At 48.8% G+C, this 22,669-nt stretch overlaps 1 protein-coding gene across 17 annotated transcripts in view; it reads left to right on the top strand.

The window, feature by feature from the left end:
* LOC108504370 (voltage-dependent N-type calcium channel subunit alpha-1B-like) overlaps positions 1 to 22,669 on the top strand; it is a 301,566-nt gene that overhangs the window by 218,169 nt on the left and 60,728 nt on the right. For 10 of the 17 annotated variants that reach the window (XR_001877084.1, XM_017829229.1, XM_017829235.1 and 7 more), the window contains 7 exons: positions 304 to 366; positions 8,705 to 9,523; positions 11,881 to 12,095; positions 14,553 to 14,673; positions 18,153 to 18,282; positions 20,805 to 20,864; positions 21,664 to 21,770. Coding sequence is in view for 16 of the 17 variants with exons in the window: in XM_017829229.1 (XP_017684718.1) it covers positions 304 to 366; positions 8,705 to 9,523; positions 11,881 to 12,095; positions 14,553 to 14,673; positions 18,153 to 18,282; positions 20,805 to 20,864; positions 21,664 to 21,770 (1,515 nt within the window). In the remaining variant the exon portion in view is untranslated. The remainder of the gene's footprint in view (positions 1 to 303; positions 367 to 8,704; positions 9,524 to 11,880; positions 12,096 to 14,552; positions 14,674 to 18,152; positions 18,283 to 20,804; positions 20,865 to 21,663; positions 21,771 to 22,669) is intronic. The other 7 variants (XM_017829234.1, XM_017829232.1, XM_017829233.1 and 4 more) reach the window with 1 other exon arrangement.

The following is a 22,669-nucleotide window of genomic DNA, read 5'->3' as shown; positions in this document are numbered from 1 at the left end:
TTTTTGGTTCTTTGGTTGTCTCCCCTCGCCCAGAGGGTGGTGTGTCTGTGACTCCCACACTTTGTGAAGCTTGCCTGGTCTCCTCCCGAGGTGCACGTCTGCATCCCGTAGGACACGGCCTGTACGAGCCTCCTCCCCGATGTCTGTTACGGTTTCTCTGCTCTTCTTCTTCTTCTTCTTCTTCTTCTTCTTCTTCTTCTTCTTCTTTTCTGTTGTCGGTTGGTTTTGGTTTTTTTTTTCCTCCCCCCTTTTTTCTTTTCTCACTTTTTGTTTTCTTTGTTTGTTTTGTTTTTGCATGTGCAGTTTTGTAAAGCAAACTCGAGGTACTGTATCTCGCAGCTCGTCAGTCTCCAGCGTAAATTCACCGTGAGTTGCTCTCTGTTACAATATTCAGTAAATGGATTATTTATCATTTCTGCCTCTGTATTTATAAACCACCCTCTTTCCCTTTCTCCTGGTGCCTTTGGTCCCTCCTTGTTTTTTTCCAAGAATCATTCCCATCATTGTGGAAAACCTCCAGACCAACATCCAGTGGAAGGACTGGAACATTGTCATATGATGCTTGTGATTTGATCATGAGCAACTCTGTAGTGTTTCATCCATTGACTGTGACTCTTCCTCCCCTTCTTTCCTTCATTTTTCTCTCATCTCCTTAATTATTTCCATCATTCCTCCCTTAACTCTTTCCCCCTCCTTTCCCATCTGCCCTCATTTGATGGTTTGTCTCGTTCTCACTTGTACTCCTGTTCTCTGTGTTTATTGTGCACTGGGCTGATGGCTTTGATGTTCCACCAGTGTTTGCACCTCAGGTTCAGTAGGAGAACCAAAGTGCACTCTTCGAGTGCAAGCTGGAGGAGGACTTCCAAAGAAACTCCTGGAAATGGGGTCCAAGTGAAACTAAATTGGAAAACTCTGTATAGACATCCTTGGGAAGCTGGTTGTGAACTCTGACCTTCTCGAGCTGGAAATTAAAGCTACAGATTTTATAAAAATGAGGCACTTGGCAACTCCCATGGACCTGAGGTCGAGCAAACACAGTGGAAACCTTCCATTCACTCCCCGTGCTTCCTAACAAACCAATCTTGCTGGCTGTGCTGTCAATCAGGGGGCGCTTTGACGCCGCTGCAGGTTTGTAGAAAATATCATTATTCTCCTCTGGCTAATCCAACAAAACTCCTCGTGAGCTTCTCATCGACCCGTGGGAGTGTCTCTGCTTTGGGTTATCTCTTACCCTGGGATGTTGTCTTTCTTCTTTAATGCTTTTGGAGAGACAAGTAAGTGCAATTCCAACCCGTGTGGGGTTTGTTCCCCAGCGGGGACCAAGGTACGGTGAAGCAAAGGAGCTTTTCCACCAGCTTCCTGACATCTTCCTTTTTTCCTGGGTGTCTTGGGGGTGTTTGTATTAAAAATACTTGTGACTTTGGCTTCTGTGTGACCAGGACTGAGCTTTTGTGACTAACAAAAGTAGGTTTGATATGTCTGTGCTGAGGTTTGATGTCTCACAGGGCTGGGACAGTGAAAAATGAGGGGATTAAACCAGACCAAGGCAGGTTTGGATTCATTTCTTCCAATGCATTTCCTGGCTGCTGGGAGTCTGGACAGGCAGGAAGGTGCAGAGAGAGGTGTCCTTCCCTTTGGAAAGGGGGAGGAAATTTCCCCTTGTCTCCCACCCCGGCAGGAGGAGGGGGAATGTTTGAAGGTGGTGAGGGAGGGGAGGTGCTGCCGACTTGCCCTCTCCCCAGCACTTGGATTTGCTCCAGTAGAAGTGGCACCAAACCGGTCTGAGTCAATATTTTCCCAATTAAGAATAAAGAATAAAGAATTTGGCCCCTTTTCCAAACTTCCAGAGGCAGAGCTGCCTTTTATAAAGTGACAAAATCGAACTGCAGGTACTGAAACCCCCTTGGAAGGAGGTTTGGGTCTGTTCCCAACTCCCCACCAGCCACAGAGACAGGATAATAGAGGCTGCTTTTGCTGATATGACTCACATCTGTTCTCTGAACAGAATCAATTTGTACTGCAAAGAGCTGTCACTGAGGTTTCTCATCCTCTCTCCCATCTCTCTGCACCGTCTGGGCCATAATTTGTAATTTCCTATGCAAACCAGGGCTGCTTTTGATGGAGGAGCTGAGCGGGCGCTTTTTTTTTCCTAAATGAGAAATAAAGAGCATTTCCCCAGCAAACCCCCTCGTTTGGATGAAATAAATCTCTGAACCTCACCAGAGTGTGCAATGCATGAAGTCCCAGAGATCACAGGGCATCAGCAGAGCCCCCCTGAGGTGTGGAGGCACCTGAAGGTTTATTTACTCAGTGTCGGTTTATTTACTTACCTGGTTAGAAATGTGGGGGGTTGATTTTAAATCCAAATAGATAAACTGGAGAAACCCCTCCCAGAGCCAGGCAGGTGCTGTGGATTCCCATTCCCTGAGTGAATCCTGGGACAGGTTCAGTGTTCTTTTATACTCACACTACCCACTGTGAGTGCTTTGCTGTAATTACACTGAACAGATATAAGTGCTCTCATTTCTGGGACAGTAATCTACTAATCAAAAAGAGCTTTTAAAACTTTGCAAAAAATTCCCTGTTCCTTTGCTTGAACAGTATAAAATACCCTGTGCCTTTAATATCACTAAGAACCAGGATTTACAAAGCCATGCTCATCTGTTCTGAGAGAACAAAGCTTATTCCAAAACCTTTTGAGCTGGGTTTTCTCTGTGTTCTTTCTTTGATTATTTAAAAAAAAATAATAGTTCTAAATTGGAGAGAAATTAGAGACAAAATCCCTGAGCTAGTTTCTTAAAAAAACCAATAAATTAAAACCAAGGTGAGTCATTTTCTTGTGCTAATTCCAGCCTTTCGTGCTACAACAAATTTGTGATACAGGCAAGGCAAGAAGTACAAAATACATTTTTCATTCACTGAGAGGAGGTCATTAAATAGAGATATGCTCTATTTCTTTAAGTAGATCAGCATTTATCTAAAATACACACTGGCAGCTAATTTAAATGTACATAGGCAATGACACACAGCCAAGGGAATAACTGGGTTGGGTTCTTCCAGTAGTGGGGAATTTAGGAGTTGTGGGGTGTTGAATTTTCATGTGAATCCTTACATTGCAAGGGGTGATGAAATCCCAGCTGGTGCATTCACTCACCTGAGGTTTTCTTTGTGTTGCTGTTGTTGATTGTTCATTTCTAACAAGATCCTGAGGTGTCAGACAGGACAAATTCCATGTTCTTAAGGCAATTTCTAGGATGGTAAATAAAGGGAAAGCCAGTGTTTCACAAGGTGGGGATGATTTTTTTTTCCAAAAGTGCCGATTTTTTTTTCCAGAATAAAACTTAGTTTCCTTTCCCACCCCAGTTCCTTCTTTCCCACCCCAACCACCACATCACATCCCTGCTGCACCACCCCCAGTGTGGACAGGCTGACCTCACACAGAGGGAAATGAAAACCCTTAAATATCCTCTCCCAGGACGAATTTGTCATTTGCCAGCCAAGAACCCAAATTATTCTTGATCTTTATCTCTTGCTTCTTTATATTCACTGTCTGGGCTTTATTTCCACATCCTCTTAGTGCCAAAAAAAGGGGCTGTGACTCCGTTCCCTGGTGTGTTTTGTCTTGGTTTTTATCAAAAGCCTGGAGTTTATGGGGGGACTTTGCTCTGGGATATTGAAGTGTCACGGCCAGAATGGAGAGTGGGGCTTCATCACTTGAGAGGAAAGCAATAATTTAAAGTAAATATAATTTTCCTGGGGTTTAGGAGAACTTAATGGCTCCACATATTTAACCTCAGTGTGTTTTCTGTTAAATCAAGCCGTAGCAATGTGGCTTTTAACTCTGCTTTTTTTTTATTTTTTTTTGATTTTGCTTTTAACTCTCTCACCCCGTTATTTATTACCGAGCCTGAAATTATGTGATCACAAATCATAACTGAAATACCAGACAAACCTCGAGGGCTGAAGAGGGATCTTGTGTCTGAGGACACCAACATAACTTGAGACAGAAGAAATATTTTCTGGCATTTTCTTCGGATCCGAGTCAGATTTTTATGGGATGTACTTTTACTGAAAACAATTAGGAAATTTTTATTATTAGAGCAACGGGGAGCAGCGTGGAGGGTGGTGAGTTGTGGCTGAGTGAAATCATTCTGCTGTGAAAAACTCCAGCAGGAAGCAGTGAAATTTTGGCTCCTTTAACAGGGCTGAGCTTTGCATCCCTTCAGAGCTGCACAAAAACCAGGGGCTCGGCAGTGGCCAAACCCCAAAGCAGCAGCAGCATCGTGTTATTATTTTAATGCTTGTGGGAATTTGGGGCCACAGACACCTCAGGGGAGTGGCAGCAAAGTGTTGGTTCTCTCCTGCATTTTGGTTTGATACGTTGGAAACTGCTCGGGGCAGATCCCACCTGGAGTTCTGTGTCCAGCTCTGGGGCCTCCAATGTAAGAAGGATGTGGAGCTGCTGGAGAGAGTCCAGGGGAGGCACCAAGATGGTCCAAGGGGTGGAGCCCCTCTGAAGCCAGGCTGGGAGAGCTGGGGGGGTTCACCTGGAGAAAAGAAGGCTCCAGGGAGACCTGAGAGCCCCTTCCAGTGCCTGAAGGGGCTCCAGGAGAGCTGGAGAGGGACTGGGGACAAGGGATGGAGGGACAGGACACAGGGAATGGCTTCCCACTGCCAGAGGGCAGGGTTAGATGGGATATTGGGAAGGAATTGTTGGCTGTGAGGGTGGGAAGGCCCTGGTACAGGTTGCCCAGAGAAGCTGTGGCTGCCCCTGGATCCCTGGAAGTGTCCAAGGCCAGGCTGGATGGGGCTTGGAGCAACCTGGGCTGGTGGGAGGTGTCCCTGCCCATGGCAGGGGGTGGGACTGGATGATTTTAAGGTCCCTCCCAACCCAACCCAGTCTGTGATTTTAGGAACTTTCAGGCTCCACATTGGCCACAGGAGCTCAGCTGCTCCCCAAAGCCCCCCAGAGATGCTCAGCATTATCCCCCTCGGACATCTCAGCTTCCTCCTCCTGCTGAGACCAATTCCCTGTGGCTCAGCACCCCCTGTGTCTGCAGCTCTCCAAATTGTCTAAAAGAACAGGGAAAATGAGTAGAAATAACAGACTAATGATAACGTTGGGGGAAAAAAAAATCAAAACGTGGCATTTAGTGAACTTTGTTGATCAAAAAATTGGCATCTGTGACAGCCTGAAAGGCATCTCAAATTCCAGCAGCGAGTTTCTGAAGGTAAGGGTGTGATTTACAGGCAGTCTAGGCTTTGACCACATTAATAATTTAGAGTTTTTAGCTAATATGGGGAGAAATATTAAGGAAGAAAATGTTTTCTTTCCAAGAAACTGCCATATCAAAAATTCTCTCATATAAACCCAAAATTAAATCTGAGAATAAAAATTGGAAGGGACTGGGCAGCGTTTTCTGCAGGACTGAGGTGTGTGTGTGAGGCAGCAGCTCAGTGGGAGAGCTCAGAGCATCTCCTGGGGGAGCTCAGGGGGAAGAAAAGGTGCTGGAGCATCCAAGCAGCAACTCCTGGGGTCACTGGCAAAGCAAATTTAACCACTAGTGGTGAGTTCACCTGAAAGAAAATCGGTTTATCAAACGCGAGAGAGACAGAACACTCTGCTTTGTGCTGCCTGCCCCAGACCGAAAGGTTTCCTGGTGTTTTCCAAGCGGAAAATGGAAATGTGGAGAGTTTATGAACTCCAAGTTTATGAACAGAAAATGAGATTTTAGTGGGAAGGTTTCGTCGCGTGGTTTTTTGGTTGGAGCTGTATTTTAACAGGAAATTCCCTTTCATGTGCACTCAGAATACACTCTCTCGTACCCACAGTCTAATGTGGAGGTATTTTTAACATCAAATTATTATGTTCCTCCTAGTCAGCTTTCATTCATTATTTACTAAAGCAAAATTTTAAGGATTGCCATGAACTGAAGCAATGGTTGCAAAGGTCATGGTAACAAAATCTTTAATCATTCAGGAGTACCCTAAGATTAGAATATGACTAAAAATAGGCTTTCCTTTCCTGAACCATCCACACAGTGACTGGCTGCCTTTTTTTCCTTATACCAACATGAGTCACTGATTCATTAATATGAATTTTATTTGATTCTACATGAATTGTGTGGTTTTCTTTCCAGCCACGGGCAGGAGTTGTTTGTTGGCTTCTTAATCCCACAAAACCTGGAATTAGCAGCATTATCTACTACAACAGTTCAAGCCTAGAGGATCTGAAAACTGAATACAATGCCAGTACCCTTAAAAGAATTAGGAATATTCTATAGACAGAAAATATGGATGGGAAGGAACTGTAAAGCAAAAGAATTAACAGCAATGTTTGTACTGTGTCTGCAAGTCAGAAGTGATTTACAGGGCAATTCTTTTAATGGATCAGAAGGATTTTAAGAAGAAAACAAGGTTTCACATAAGGAGTTGGCTCCATAAATAGTTTTTTTTTCCTTGTGGAATAAATATTTGTTATCACAAAGGCTCATTTTTTTACCAGTTTGGACAAGTCATGCCTCGTTTGTGCTGTAGATGGGTTGTGCCTGTCCCTGCTCACGCAGAATTAAGTGATGGGGGGAGCAGAGGAAATAATTATTGCCCTGTTTGCTGGTTTTCCATCCCTTATTTTGGTGTGTCTGCCCCGCATCCTCACAAGGAACACGGAACGAAACGCCCGTGCTTAGTTTTAAAGGCGACATTCCTGCTGTGCCATAAATGAGCCCCGGAGCTCCGTGTGGCCGAGCGGAGCAGAGCACCGGGAGAGGGGGAGCTGCCCCCGGGAATCGTTGCTGTGGGAACTCGGAGACAACCGAGACACAGCCGGGCGGGCAGATGGACACTTTCCCTCCAGTTGCTGCTGGTTTGGCTCCGAGAGCCCCAAAGGCTGTCCCCAGAGGGACCTGCCTGCTCGGATGCTTCGCTCCCCTTCCCTCCAGCAGGTCTGATGTGCCCTGGCACCGATGTTCCTCCTCGGGTTGGACACGATAACGAGCTCGCTGGCAGCTCTGCTTTGTCCTGATTGGTTTTTTTGCTGCGCTTCATATATTTCCTACTTGGTTTTGGTTGGTTTTTTTTAAGTGTCTTTCCCTGTAGAACAAGGAAAGGATGCAGCCATTGCTTCTGAACCTCCTGCTCTTGACTTGTTAGCAGCCAAAGCCAGCGGGTGGTGGGGTGTTGGAGCCTTTTTGGCAATCGCCTCCGCTCCTCGTGTCAACGTTAAGGATGCAGCTCATTTCTGGATGCTGGGAAATTCCAGCCTGTAATGACAGTGGCTGTTTTCAGGAAGGGATTTCAGCCAAATAGGCTTTGTTAATATGTGCTTTCTGCAGGTTCTGTCAGCCAGGAGTGATGTACAGTGGAAGCTTTAGCACCTCAGAGGTAATTTCGAGGCTGATTTATGTTCTGGGTGTAGCTGAAACACGACTAAAAAACCCCTCCTGGAGTGACACATCTTGTGTCAGAGCTGGCAGGGTCTGAGTGTCTCCTCTGCCCGGCATCTTCAACCTTCCTCCTTCCACCCAGTCTGATTTAGGAGATTTTCTTTATGACTTGGCTTGGATGGGCACTGATGGACAGGCTGTGTCCTTGGGAGCTGCCTGAGGATTTCCTGTGGGTTCTACTTTGGGGAGTCACTGCAGGGAGACTGAGGGCTTTGTGTCCCTCCCCTGCGTGGGCCCATGGGAATGGAGCACAGGATGGAACATGAGGACTGGGTGGTTGCAGATAAACTGAAGGCTCCACTCAGCAGAAGGGCACTTTCCAATGCCAGTGGAGGTATCACCATAACAGAGAGAGAGAGAGGACAGGTGTCTCCAGGGATAAAGGTGTTCCCATCTCATCTCCATCTTGGCCTACAGAGATGGTGAAGGGTCTGGAGGGGCCATAAGAGGAGCAGAAGAGGTGACTTGGAGGTTCAGCTGGAGAAGAGGAGACAGAGGTCAGACCTCACCGGGGTCTGCAGCTCCTCCTGAGGGGCAGCTCCGATCTCTGCTCTGTGTGAGCAGGGACAGCACCCAGGGAATGGCTGGAGCTGTGCCAGGGCAGGGTCAGGTTGGATCTCAGCAAAAGGTTCTTCCCCCAGAGACTGGTTGGGCACTGACCAGGCTCCCCAGGGCAGTGGGCACAGCCCCAAGGCTGCCAGAGCTCCAGGAGGGTTTGGACAATGCTCTGAGGGCCAGGGTGGGATTGTTGGGGTGTCTGTGCAGGGCCAGGGGTTGGACTTCAATGACTTCCCCTCACTCCTGCTGCCAATCTAACCGCTCTTGCTCAGCACTAATTTGCTCATCCCAATGTTTCCAGGTGGGGAAAAGGTGCTGTTACTTGTGGGAAGCTTTGTGGGCTGTTTCAAAGCTCTGGCTGGGGTGTGTGATTTGTGTGCTGACACTTTAATCCTTCAGACTCTACCTGATGCTTCCACGTGTTAGAAATGAGGAGAACTCCTTTCCAGAGGGCTGGTCCCAGGGTGCCTTACGTGTGTGTGGGCAAACTAACACCGGTGATCCCGCTGGCTTTCCCTGCTCCTGTTCTCCGCCAGCCATTCTCTCTCCATTCCTACAATTCCTTTGGTTCGACCCTCTAATTCCCCATCTCAGCTGAAAATTCTCTTTTTTTTTTTTTTTTTTTAAATTTTTTGGGTTGTTGTTCAGGGAACCGGCGTAAATTCAGACACTCACTTTTCACCTTCCTCCCTTCCCCTCAGCAAGCAGCAGAACTCCTCCAAATCCAAGTCGGTCTGGGAGCAGAGGACCAGCCAGATCCGGATGCACAACTTCCGAGCCAGCTGCGAGGCCCTGTACAACGAGCTGGACCCCGAGGAGCGGGTCCGTTACGCCACCACCCTGCACATCAGGCCGGACATGAAGACCCACCTGGACCGGCCGCTGGTGGTGGAGCCCCGGAGCGAAGGCAGGAACAACATCAACAAGCTGAGCCCCGGCGACGTGCAGGAGGTGCAGGAGCACCCCAAGGGCAGCTCTGCCGACGGGGCAGAAGCTCCGCGGAAGCACCACCGGCACCGGGATAAGGAGAAACAGGCGGAGCAGGAGAAGGGCGACGCGCCCAAGGAGGAGAGCGCGGAGACCGCGGCCGCCAACAAGGAGGAGCGGCACCGGCAGCACCGGAGCCGCAGCAAGGAGGTGGAAGGCGGGAGCAAGGAAGGGAAGAGCGAGCGGAACAGGGGGCAGGAAGGGGGGAAGAGGCACCACCGGCGGGGCTCGGTGGAGGAGTCGGGGGAGAAGGAGCACCGCAGGCACCGCACGCACCGGCACTCCACCGAGCGCCAGGGCAAGGACGGCAACGGCACCGCCAACGGCGCCCGCGGCGAGCGGCGCTCCCGGCACCGCGGAGGGTCCCGCTCCGGCAACAGGGATGGGGAGCCCAAGGGGGAGAACGGAGAGGAGCCCCACAGGCGGCACAGGCTCAGGAACAGGGCCCTGTCCACGTACGAGTCGGTGGAGAAGGAGAACGGGGAGAAGGAGGCGGAGGCTGGAGAGAAGGAGCACCGGAACCACCAGCCCAAGTAAGTGGATTTCGTTTGGATACACGCCTTGGGAACTACTCTGATCCCACCTGGAGCCCCGTGTCCAGCTCTGGGGCCTCCAGCATAGGAAGGGCATGGACCTGCTGGAGTGAGTCCAGAGGAGGCCACAAAGATGCTCCGAGGGCTGGAGCCCCTCTGGAGCCAGGCTGGGAGAGCTGGGGGGGTTCACCGGAACCACCAGCCCAAGTAAGTGGATTTCGTTTGGATACACGCCTTGGGAACTACTCTGATCCCACCTGGAGCCCCGTGTCCGGCTCTGGGGCCTCCAGCATAGGAAGGGCATGGACCTGCTGGAGCGAGTCCAGAGGAGGCCACAAAGATGCTCTGAGGGCTGGAGCCCCTCTGAAGCCAGGCTGGGAGAGCTGGGGGGGTTCACCTGGAGAAGAGAAGGCTCCAGGGAGACCTGAGAGCCCCTTCCAGTGCCTGAAGGGGCTCCAGGAGAGCTGGAGAGGGACTGGGGACAAGGGATGGAGGGACAGGACACAGGGAATGGCTTCCCATTGCCAGAGGGCAGGGATAGATGGGAATATTGGGAAGGTATTTTTTCAGAGCGAGAGTGGTGAGGCCCTGGCCCAGGTTGGGCAGAGAAGATGTGGCTGCTCCATTCCTGGAAGTGTTTAAGGCCAGGTTGGACAGGACAGACTCACCCCTTGGATGGCTCAGGGGCCACAAAACCCCAGATGTGTTTCAGGAAATCCCTTATTCCCCTCCCCATGGCATTCCCTGTGGTCCTCGTGCTCACCCCACCCTCCACCATAACCTGCAGTCCTGTTTTGCTCCCAAAGCTGATCTCTGTCCATAGGAACCAGGTTTTAAGGAAGGAAACATCCTTGATGCAAATACCCACAGACCCTCTAGGACATAACACAGAGCAGAGAATTTTACAGCCTCTGAAAGAACTTTCTGAGGGACGTTTTTTAAAATTCCCTTTTTTTAATGCTGAGCCCTGTCAGCTGCACCACCAGTTGTTCCAGCACGTGGCTCCTTCCATCGAGAACAACCATGTCTCCCATTTGGTTTAATTCTTATGTAAGTCAAGTGAGAAAAATAGCACTGGTGGAGCATTTGGAGTAGTTAATAAAGAAGGATAGATTGCCTTTTCAGCTTTATTAGTCCAATGGAAAAGAAATTGCACTGGGATTCTTTAGAATAGAGTTCATGTCACCGTGGAGAGCTGTGAGTGGCACTGAGATAATAATTTTCCTGTCTATATTATCTTGCTTTCCGATGAATTTCAAAACACTTTGCGTGCTGTTTAGTTTGCTCGTGTGCACAGGCTCCCTTTCCAGCTCACTGGAGTGGAGCTGCTGCTGCAGAGGAAAGCAGGAGCTCTTTAGCTGCTGACAGCAACGTTACAGAGCAGTTCAGGAGTGCCAGGGAGAATCACCACGTTTAAATAAGGCCTCAGGAGAGCATTAGGAAGCAGAATGTCAGCCCTCATTCAGCAGCCAGCTGATGTGGGGAGTTAATGTCACTGCTCCATGCCAGGGCCACGTGGGCCTTGTGAACCTCAGTTATGGGGCTCATTAAACAGAATAAAGGGACACTCAGAGGCACAGTCCAGCTTAATGTTGTGCTTGGATGTTGGCCCAGGAGGTCTCAGAGGGAAAGGGCCCGTCCTGTGCTATCAGTGAGTTGTGTCCTGCAGGCTGTGGCTTTTCTGCAAAGGGTTTCCATGAAGAGAGGAGTCTGTGAAACCCAAAGGTGAAACCCCAACTCTAACCCTAACACAGAGATTTCAGAGATGAAACCCTAACCCCAACCCTAACCCCAACCCTAACCCAGAGGTTTCACAGAGGAGAAACCCTAAACCCATCCCTAATCCCAACCCTAACCCCAACCCTAACCCCAAGCCAGAGGTTTCACAGAGGTGAAACTCCAACCCCAACCCTAACCCCAACCCTAACCCTAACCCAGAGGTTTCAGAGGTGAAACTCTAACCCCAATCCTAACTCTAACCCTAACCCAGAGGTTTCAGAGGTGAAACCCTAACCCCAACCCTAAACCCAACCCTAACCCCAACATAACCCCAACCCTAACCTCAACTCACAGTTTTCAGAGAGATGAAACCCTAACCCCAACCCTAAATCCAACCCAGAGGTTTCAGAGGTGAAACCCTGACCCCAACCCTAACCCCAACCCTAACCTCAACTCACAGTTTTCAGAGAGATGAAAACCTAACCCCAACCCTAAATCCAACCCAGAGGTTTCAGAGGTTAAACCCTAACCCCAACCCTAACCCCAACCCAGAGGTGTCACAGAGGTGCAGGGTCACATACACGTGCTCTCTGAATCCTTCTTTACCACATTTACCAAACCCTGCTCCTCTGCCTCAGGGAGAACCAGGTTGAGCTGGAGGCCAGTGGCAGTGTGAGTGTCCCCGTGCACACCCTGCCCAGCACGTACCTGCAGAAGGTGCCCGAGCAGCCCGAGGACGCCGACAACCAGAAGAACGTGACGAGGATGATCCAACCCCCCCTGGACAAAACCACCACTGTGAACATCCCCGTCACCATCACGGCCCCCCCGGGGGAGACCACTGTCATACCAAGTGAGTGCCTTGCTCTCCAGGCTTCTTCTGCCAGGGAATTGCCAGGAAAGAGCCAACTTGTCGAGGAGGGGGCAGCACACGCTGGGTCAGGTGGGGGCTCTCCTGGCCACCAGCATCCTCACAGAAGGCAGACAGGAGAACCTGTTGATACAGGATCTATGATTCAAGGCAGCCTGCAGAACTCAAGGAGGGTTCCTGGGTCAGCTGCTGGCTCTCCTGGCCACCAGCATCCTCACAGATGTAGACAGGAGAACCTGTTGATACAGGATCTATGATTCAAGGCAGCCTGCAGAACTCAAGGAGGGTTCCTGGGTCACCTGGTGGCTCTCCTGGCCACCAGCATCCTCACAGAGGCAGACAGGAGAACCTGTTGATACGGGCTTTACAATTCAGGCAGCCTGCAGGAACTCAAGGAGGGTTCCTGGGTCACCTGGTGGCTCTCCTGGCCACCAGCATCCTCACAAAAGGCAGACAGGAGAACCTGTTGATAGAGGATCTACGATTCAGGCAGCCTGCAGGTACCCAAAAATGGGTTCCTGGATCATCTGGTGGCTCTGGAAAACACCCCGTGAGGTTCCCTGGAGATGGCTCCCCCAGAGCACATCCTGGTTCTGAAAAAGAAAAAGATGAAGGAGCAGGAAAACCAGCAAAAGGTAGTAACTGAGGGCTGGGCAGGAAAATCAGCAGCTGGTGCAGCAAAGCAGCCTCAGCCTGAGGTGAGCACAGGAGCAGCTCTTCTGCTTTATCCCCTTCCTCTGCTGCTGTGCTGCAAACTCCTACTCCAGCGGGGATGGGCTGTGGTTCCTCTGGCATCCTGGGGGCTGAGCAGCCACAGAACCCTCAGCAAAGGCCAGGGGAGGTGGTGGTGTTGCATTCAGGCCCTCAGGATGGATTCCCACCTCTTGGCTCGCTCACTGTGGAGCAGCAGGTCCTCGTGGCCTCACAGCCACCACAGCACCCTTGGTGGTCCCACTGCTCCGGGTTCCTGCAGGCTGGGCCAGTCCTGAGCTTTCTGCAGCCCTCTGCACCTCAGTTTGAGCAGATCCCCTCTGACTGAGCCTGTCCTGCTCCCCAGCTCTTTGCCTTGGGTCTGTAAGTGCAGATTTAGTTTTCCAGATGGTCCCAAGACTGTTGTGCCCATGATGTGCCTTGAAGCCCCCCAGCCACCAGCTTGGGGCTGATCCCTGGCAGAGCAGGAACAACCTGGAGAACTCCTGAGAGTAGGGACGCCAAGGAAAATTGCAGTGTGAACTCCAAGAGGTCCTGAACTCCTTCAGGCTGTCAGGACTGCGCTTTCCAAGAGGCACAGCCAAAAGCAGGGTCTCTGTGAGCTTTTTCCCTGTGTTGTCAACCACAAGACTTGTCTTTTTTTTTTTTCCCCTTCTTCTTTCTTCTTTTTTTCCCTCTTAAATGATAATTTTACTATATTGCAATGCTGACTTCCTGCCAATCACAGTTTATCTGTCCTGCCCATTTCCTCACTATCTGGCTGGAGATACAATAAGGAGTTTATTGAACATGTCACTCACACACAAGGAACTGTCATTTCCTTGCAGAATAAAATAAAAAGTGATAAAAGCCCTGCACTTGGCACATTCTAAGGGAGTTGAGGTTGTGGACTCCAGGTTCTGGCAGTTAATGGATGAGTCTCAGTATCTGCCTAAGAAGAGTATTTGCAGAATAAAACATGTTTCAGTTCATATATTGGAAATGATCTCCAGTAAATTATCCTACAAACCCACTGCAAGTCAACTTAGGATGAAAATTGAAAAGTTTTCAACCTCTGGGAGCGAGGTTTGGAACAATCTTGGAGAAGTTAAAAGCCTGAAGGGAGGTGGAGCTCGACACCTTTACATAGCTCTGACAAAACTGAGCTGCACGAGGCAGGCACAGATCAGGGGCTGCAGGAGCCCCTTCCAGGTCTCTTTTCCTAATGCTGGGAAGTTCAGCAGTTTTAGCCCCAAAATTATTAAATCTCATCTATGAATTTGCACTTCTGCCCCCTCCAAAGCCAACCTTGCTCCTGATCTAGGGCAGAAGACACAGGATTAGGAGGCTGCTCAGCCATCCTGCCTTTTGTTCTCTTCCCAAGGATGCCTCGCTGATCCTCTCTCCCTAATAATCTGTGCTGTTTGAAAAGGGTTTTCCATCCCCACTTTGGCAGCTCTTGGATAAATAAGTGCCTGGTTTCTTTGTGTGTCTGCACTGAGCAGCTTCATTTCCTGCCTGCTTGTGATCCACTGCTCATCAGCACAGCAGTTGTGGGGCAGAACTGTGTGTAAGTAGCAGGGATAATAATCAAATGATTGTTCATCACGTTTAATCAACATATCCAAAGGCTGTTTGCTCTCCCAGCTGTGCTGTTTGCATATCCAGCTGTTGCAGGAGCCTCCTGTGGGGACACTGGGGATGCAGTTTTAACTCTCTCCTTTCTCTCCCCTCAAATTCCCATCTCAGTGAACAACGTGGAGTTTGAAAGCAAAACGGAGGAGAAGAAAGACGTCGATGACCTGACGAAAAATGGGCCTAAACCAATCCTGCCTTACAGCTCCATGTTCATCCTGAGCCCCACAAACCCGTAAGTCCTTCCAACTCTGCTTTTGGCTGACAGGAACTGGTTATTCAGAGCAATCACATCACTTTTATCTCCATCTCTGCCAGTCAAACACATTTGGATACTAAATAATATCAAATATGTGGGCTGGATGTTGCCGTTCAGCTGGGCTTTCACGGGGAATAAACTGCCAGGGGAAAACAAACAGAAATAAAAATAAATATAAAAAATAAATATAAAAAATAAATATTAATAAACTGGGAAAAGAGGATGCTTTAGGCAGATCCAAACCACCCTGCTGACCCTCAGGTGGGCAGTTTGTTCACATAAATCACTAAAGGGTGAGTTTTGGGCTATCGCTGGGAAAAGGTATCAGGAGTAGCGTGTTGGGGAGGTTGGTTTTGACAGCAAATTCTTGCAGGTTCCTCAGCTGGAATTCCTGTTCTTTCCATCCTGGTACCTTCACATCAGTGCAAACTCTGAACTTGTGGGAGAACATGCCTGTTTTTCCTCTGCCCAGGCTGAGGGTGCAGCTGGTGGGATCTGTTGGGATTCCAGCATTCCTTCCGCTCCGGGCGGCTCTGCCTCGTGGGGAGCTTCGTGCTCAGGGCCTGTAAACACTGCCTGTGTCACTCTGGGGGGGCTGCAGGACCAGGGGGGAGCAGCAGGGGTTGTAATAATCGTAGCATGAAGGGCTGTGAGTCATTTTTAGGGCGTTTGAAGCTTCTGCCAAGCCGGAGATCTCCGGGGAGCAGAGGTGGTTGTTGCCCTCCGGCTCAGGTAGACTCAGTGTAGAGCCTGGAGTTTCTCCCTGAGGTTTATGCTCAGACACCAAAGGAGAACTCAGGCCTTTTTTTGGCAGCTTGATTTGAGAGAAGAATGAGTTCTCCTGCACCTGCTGCTCCTCAGGACGGTGCCAGCCTGGCTGTCTGTGCCGTCAGTGGGACAAAACGAGCTCAGATGTGACGTCAGAGAAGCATCTGTGGTGGAAGCCACAGTCTGGCCCCCCTGGACACTGGGCAGGCTGAATGAAATCACAGAATCACATAATCACAGAATCATAGAATCACACAATATCCTGAGCTGGAGGGACCCACCAGGATCATCAATCCAACGCCTGCCCCTGCACAGACACCCCAACAATCCCACCCTGGCCCTCAGAGTGTTGTCCAAACCCTCCTGGAGCTCTGGCAGCCTTGGGGCTGTGCCCACTGCCCTGGGGAGCCAAATTAGGATTATGAAGCTTGTCTGGCTGGATAAGGACATAGTATTTCCCTAATATTTGGTAGCTCAAGCCTTTTTGTTGTGGAGTGACCACCAAAAATGAGTTCAGCTGCAAAATGTCTGCTAAGGCAGCGCTGCTGAGTGGGAAGTGAGATGGTCCCCAGCCCAGAAGGGTCTGAGGTGTGGGCTGGGCAGACAGAGAAGCAGCAAGAATTTTTTGTGTCATATATCTGCCGATTTCCTCTCACCTCACCCTACAGTTTTGACCTCCTGAGCCCCCCAGTCCAGGATGTGCCGTGTTGTTTCAGCTGCCCTGCAGTTTTCTCCCCCGAAAGCTGCACTAAAAGACCACTGAAAGAACCCGAGTTCACCGGGAGAGAAAATGTGTCATAACACAGGGCCAAGGGGGAATCACAAGACAAAGACCAAACTCTAGGAATGTCAGCAACTTGTTATTCCTGCCCCGGGCAAGATGCAGCCCCAGCTGGATGCCCTGAGGTGTTCTGGCTGGTGTTAAGTTCTCCAGAGAGGTCCTTCTGCTTTCCGGGGGGGCTGAGGCTTCACTCTAACACTGACATCTCCCATCCAAGCCCTGCTGGGGCTGCATGGCCTGGGTGCTGCCAGGGGGCAAAACAGTTCAGGGAAGCATAAATAAACTGCATGACTTTCCAAGAGGCACCAGCCTCTCCGAGCAGCCGTGGATGCAAAGTGATTCCTCAAGCACCGCTGGCAGTTTACAAACGCTCCCACACCCCGCTGCTGGTCGTGAATGATGAAGATCTAAAAATAGGGCCTTGTTATTTCTTTGATGGATTGGGTTTGATGCAAGAATTACGGCTACAAATGTTATTGAAAATGGTGCCTTTCCCTCCTGTGGATTCGTGTAGATGATAATCTACATGTAGATGATAATCTTCCTCTGCTGGGTTGATAACCAGAGTTCAGGGATCCACAAAAGCACTTTTCTTCACGTTATTTTCTATCAAATCTGTTTCCCTGGTATTTGTAGCTCTTTTTCATTCTGAATCCATTAGCAATCCAAAGACAAGGAATGTGTAAGTAGATGTGAAAAAAACAGACCTTAATTCTGACTCTTCAGATATTTGCTTAGAGAAAATGGGATGTAGCAACTGAAAGACGTTCTCAGATAAAGTTGTTGGGGAGTTAAAGATATGATTTGATTCCCAGGCAGAACCCAAGTCCTTTATTCAGCTGACAAATATGGTGCAGATGTAGAGCTCTGTGTGCAGTTAAGGATTTGTGAACTGTGGTCAGATAGAGCCATTAGCTGAAATTTGTGAATAGTTTCGGATTGCTCAGAGATTGAAGCATTTGTCACTTTTCTTGGGCACCATTTGTGAATAAAAAGATTAGAGTAAAGTAATCAAATATATTACTGTAAAGTATTTATGCAGCTTAGAAAGGGTATCTTAAAGTGAAGGCAGAGATACTTGGCAAGGGAGAGATTGGAAGGAATAATACTCAGCTACAAAGGCAGTTTCAGCTGAGTCTCCAAGTGCCTGTGTCTCAATTTTAAAGGGATTAGTTGATATTAAAAGGATTTCAAACCTTGTTTTGAACTGGCAGGACGTTAACCTGGGGGTTCAGAGGGAGAAGGGTGGGGGAGGAGAGAAACATAATTTGTAGAATCAAGTCTGAAGGCTTGAAAGCTCTCAATGGCCTTTTGACAGATGGGGAGAGAGAGAGAAACAGGGAGATAAATAGATAAACAGATAGGGAGATAAATACAGAGATAAATAGATAGGGAGATAGATAGGGAGATAAATAGGGAGATAAACAGAGAGATAAATAGATGTCATTGCTTTGCAGAGAGCGGTGCAGGGATGTTTACATCTGACTTGAAATCTCACCACAGCTCTGTTGCAAACTGGAATTTAAACCCATTGCTCGTGTTTTTTATTGTATTACCGTTGCTGTAACAGGAATCCTAAAGGTGGTGTTCCTGAGGAATGTGGAGAATCGAGTCTGAAGGCTTGGAAGCTCCCTTTTGACAGATGGGGAGAGAGATAAATATATAAATACAGAGATAAATGGTCATTGCCTTGCAGAGAGCGCTGCAGGGATGTTTAAATCTTACTTTAAATCTCACCCCGCAGACTTGTTGCAAAGTAGAATTTAAACCCATTGCTCATGGGTTTTTATTTTATTACCCTTACTGTAGTAGAAATCCCAAAGGTCATGCTCCTGAGGGACCCTGTCCTCGTGCCAGCCTCTCATCCCACTGTGCCAAACCTCCCCTGTGCTTGTTTTGCCCGCAGGATCCGGCGGCTCTTCCACTACATCGTCAACCTGCGCTACTTCGAGATGGTCATCCTGATAGTCATCGCCCTCAGCAGCATTGCCCTGGCTGCAGAAGACCCTGTCCAAGCTGAGTCACCCAGGAATGATGTGAGTACCAGCCAGTGTGGCCAGAGTAACCTTGCCCTGCTTCTCCCAGCACGTGGACTGGCACGTTCCCAGCACCGTTCCCATCTCCGAAGGATGACACGGTGCAGAACTAGAGCTGGCTTTGGTGACATCCTCAGATGTGCTTGGGCCACTCTGCAGAGAGGTTGGAGGTCAAGAAAAGGTTCTTCTCCCAAAGGGTGGTTGGGCACTGTGGGGACCAGGGACAGCACCCAGGGAATGGCTGGAGCTGTGCCAGGGCAGGGTCAGGTTGGATCTCAGCAAAAGGTTCTTCCCCCAGAGGCTGGTTGGGCACTGACCAGGCTCCCCAGGGCAGTGGGCACAGCCCCAAGGCTGACAGAGCTCCAGGAGGGTTTGGATGATCCCTTGGGGCACAGGGTGGGACTCCTGGGGATAGTTCTATGCAGGGCCAGGAGTTGGACTGGATGATCCTTGTGAGTCCCTCCCAGCTCAGCATATTCTGGGACAAAATACTCACAATTCCTTTCCCTTTCTGCTGCTTCAACCACATCCGAGTTTCAGCACTTGGAAATCACTTTATGACTTGTGTGGAGAAGCCTGAAAAGCTGGGACACAATTCAGCAGTGGGAAAGGCTTCCCTGGTCACCAGCCAGGGCTGACACAGAATCAGAGAATCACAGCATGGTTTGGGCTGGGAAAAGCTTAAAACTCACCCCCTCCCACCCCCTGCCATGGGCAGGGCCAGCTTCCACTATCCCAGATTGCTCCAAGGCCCATCCAACCTGGCCTTGGACACTTCCAGGGATGGGGCATTGTCCTAAGGTCTCCTGCTAGAGCAGAGCCTGAGGAAGTCAAATCAGATATGTGTTTTTTTATCTTGGTGGGGCATGGTAGAAATCTCCCAAGAATTTGTAGCAGATGTACTTGTCTGTGGGTGTCAAACCACACTTGTTTGGATTTCTGGAGACAATGCTGTTACAAATGTGAGTGTGACACCTTTGACACGAGGACATGCAGCCCAGGAGAGTTCATGGAGCAGCTGGGTGGCTTATTTCAAACACATTCCCATGAGGACATTGGCACAGAGCTGGCTGTGGTTACATGGACAAGTGGGAGTTGAGAGATCTGAAATTAAGTATAGACACTGCAAGGTGAAGCCTAATTTTGGACTCATCAGTGTAGATGGTTGTAGGGTGTGGATATCACAGGATATTTATGGCTTCCAGTTGTGCCAGGGGAGGTTTGGGTTGGATATTAGGAAAAAAATTCGTCACTGAAAGAGTTGTCAAGAATTGGGACAGGCTGTCCAGGGAAACAGTGGGGTCACCAGCCCTGGAAAGGGTCAAAAAGCAAGGAAATGTGGCACTTTGCAATGTGGGTTATTGGCATGGGGGGGGTTGGTCAAAGGTTGCACTTGATGATCTTGGAGGTCTTTTCCAACCTTGATGATTCTTTGATCTCGTATCTGTATTGATTTACTGTCCCTCCACTCTGTTCAGTTCTGTGATACTCCAAAGAGGTGCATCCCATCCACGGAATTGTGCTCAAATCTAGGAGACCTACAGGGACTGGTGTTGCTTTCCCAGGCTGTGTACCAAGGAATCTGTGTTCACCCACCCCTTGAACAGACTGAGGAGCTGAACTGCTCCAGAGCAGAGCTCAGCAGGGCAGGAGGTGCCTGGCCTGGCCTCGAGCTCCTGAATCTGGTCAGGATCAGCTTCTTCCAGAGGCAGATCCATGAATCCCCACATCAATAACGAGCTGAAGGAGCTATGAGCAAAATCTCTCTTCCTCATCCTTAATAAGTGTAGAATCAGGTTTTCAAGAAGGATTTTATCACTTTCTTACTTTCCTGAGGTCTTTAATAACATTGTCATCAGCCAGAGAAGATAAACCCAGGCTGCTGCCCAGGGGCTGGTGAACAAGCTCTCTAGGAAAGGATATTCCAATATTTCCATGGATAAACCTGCCATAAATGCAGGTGCACTGAAGCCACCCTTGGGTGGAGTCTGGCAAGGACTGGGAGAAATGCTGCTGTTTAAGTCAGCTGTTTAAAATCAGATTTAAATTTTGTGCCTAAACTATTTGAAAACCTCCTGTCAGATGATTTTTACCCATCAAAGCAAATAAACCATTGCTAGAATAATGTTTTACTACTTGCTCATGTGGTATTTCACTTTAATAATACTGTCCTCAGCTAGAGAACAGAAACCTGAGCTACCACAAAGGGGCTGGTGAACGAGCTCCCTAGGAAAGGATATTCCAATATTTCCATGTGAAATACCCTTTTTCCCTGGATAAACCTGCCATAAATGCAGGTGCACTGAAGCCACCCTTGGGTGGAGTCTGGCAAGGACTGGGAGAAATGTTGCTGTTTAAGGTAACTGTTTAAAATCAGATTTAAATTTTGTGCCTAAACTATTTGAAAAGCTCCTGTCAGATCATATTTACCCAAATAAACAATTGCTAGAATAATGTTGTACTTTTTATGTGTTATTTCAGTGTGTGGCCCCTCCTAACACACATTTCTCTCTCCCATTTAGGCTCTGAAATACTTGGATTATATATTTACAGGTGTCTTTACCTTTGAGATGGTGATCAAGGTAAGAATTTCTCCCAGCAGAAAGATTCACCTCCTGTTTTAAATTGACATTCATCTACTTCTGGGATGCTGGAGAAGGGGTGGAGCAGGACAGAACTCCCTGGAGAGGTGGCAGTGATGGAAAGCTTTAACTTGAGAACAGCTCTCAAAAGAAGCCAGATGTCCTTCTGCAGTGGCTCTCCTGGTTTCTTTAATCTCACAATTTATGGAGGAAAATAAAGATCTCTTTAGTAGCTGTGGCTGTGTAAGAGGATAAGAAATGCCTGGTGTGTGTGGTTAAAGACACAGGCGCTGACAGACCTCACTGAGACGTGGCTGAATCTTCCCTTCTCCTTTTGGAATGTTGACAGCCACTGATTCCTGCTCTGTCACATCTCAAAAAATTGAGCATTTCTCTTTTGACTTTACTCAGTAGGGCGACAGGTTTTGCTGAGCCCGTGGGGCAGCAACTTTCCGGGAAGCCCAATCCTAATAAAGTCCGGATTTATTCCTGGGGTAGGTTTTACTGTCAGAGCAAGCTGCAAAAGAGATGCAGAATAACCCCCAGATTAATGGCTGTCTGTGCAGAGAACCCTGGGTTGCAGTGGAGACTCTTTTCTTGAGCTTTTGGTTCTGGTTTCTTGACTCTCGAGCTTCATTTTTGGCAGAGCTCTTCGTGCCTCTCGGAGAGGAGCAGCTTGGCCAAGTATCTCCAACTTGGGAAGGGTCATTTGCTCAAGAACATTCTCCTGCACCTTGGCAGTGTTGATTTGGTACAGAGTTTTATTAAAGCTCTTCCTTTTCCTGTGCCTCCTCTCCAGATGATCGACCTGGGGCTGTTACTCCACCCTGGCTCCTACTTCCGTGACCTGTGGAACATCCTGGACTTCATTGTGGTCAGTGGGGCCTTGGTGGCCTTTGCCTTCTCGTAAGTACCTTCCCTTAACATCCCAATTTCTAGGGAATAACCACAGAGGAGGCAGGACCTGGCACAGAGAGAGAGTTGATTCATAACACGTGTGGCCCCGTTTCTCAGAGAAATGCTCAGTTTCTGCCCTTTTTCATCTCGTAGCTGGAGGGGGGGAAGAAAAAAATAAACCCAACTAAATTGGTGCTGTTGAACCTCTTGAAAATCCTCCAGCTTTAGGGTGAGTCCATTCACTGCTCCTTCAAACATTAAGCCAAGATTGTTGTGACTGTTTGGCCAACTTCTTTTCAAGAACATATTGTAACAGTTTGTGGCAGTCCAGTGTCTTCAGGCAATTGTTGTAAGAATTGCTCTCCCTGTGAGAAAGGAGTTAATGAAATCAGCTGATAACTCAGTGAACTCCCTGCAAAACATTATTTCTGGAGTTGTGAGTGTTTCTGGTTCACAGACCTCGGCATTTCTCTGCTCTTTTCCCCTCTCTCATTCAGGGAACTTGCATTTCCACAGTTTCACTTTTAAGGCTCGTTGCTCCCTCCCTCCAACACAGCTCGGTATTTATGACATTAAATAACATTCCCTGGGCTTCTTTAACGTCAGGGAGGATTTTCAGCCCTGGACACAGAGGAATTGCCGTTTCAAAATGAAGATTAGCCTTCCCTTTGAGAACTTTTTTAAGGCAGGTTCCTCAGAACTCAGGGAGTTCAGAGCTGGACGATGAAAGGAAAATTTTCCACCTGTATTTCCAGGCCCGTGGAAAGAGTTGTTTGCAATTGTTTCCCGGAGAAACAACAGGAGATGACCTGGAAAGAGCCCGCAGGACTGGGGCAGTTTAATCTTCTGCTAAATCAGCCTTGAGCAATTACAGGAGAATTTCGCAGCTCCGCTCACCTGTTTGTCAA

Source organism: Lepidothrix coronata, unplaced genomic scaffold (assembly GCF_001604755.1).
Source record: "Lepidothrix coronata isolate B3197 unplaced genomic scaffold, Lepidothrix_coronata-1.0 Scaffold160, whole genome shotgun sequence".
NCBI classification, from domain to species: domain Eukaryota; kingdom Metazoa; phylum Chordata; class Aves; order Passeriformes; family Pipridae; genus Lepidothrix; species Lepidothrix coronata.
This window is presented reverse-complemented; position numbering and strand designations above follow the sequence as displayed.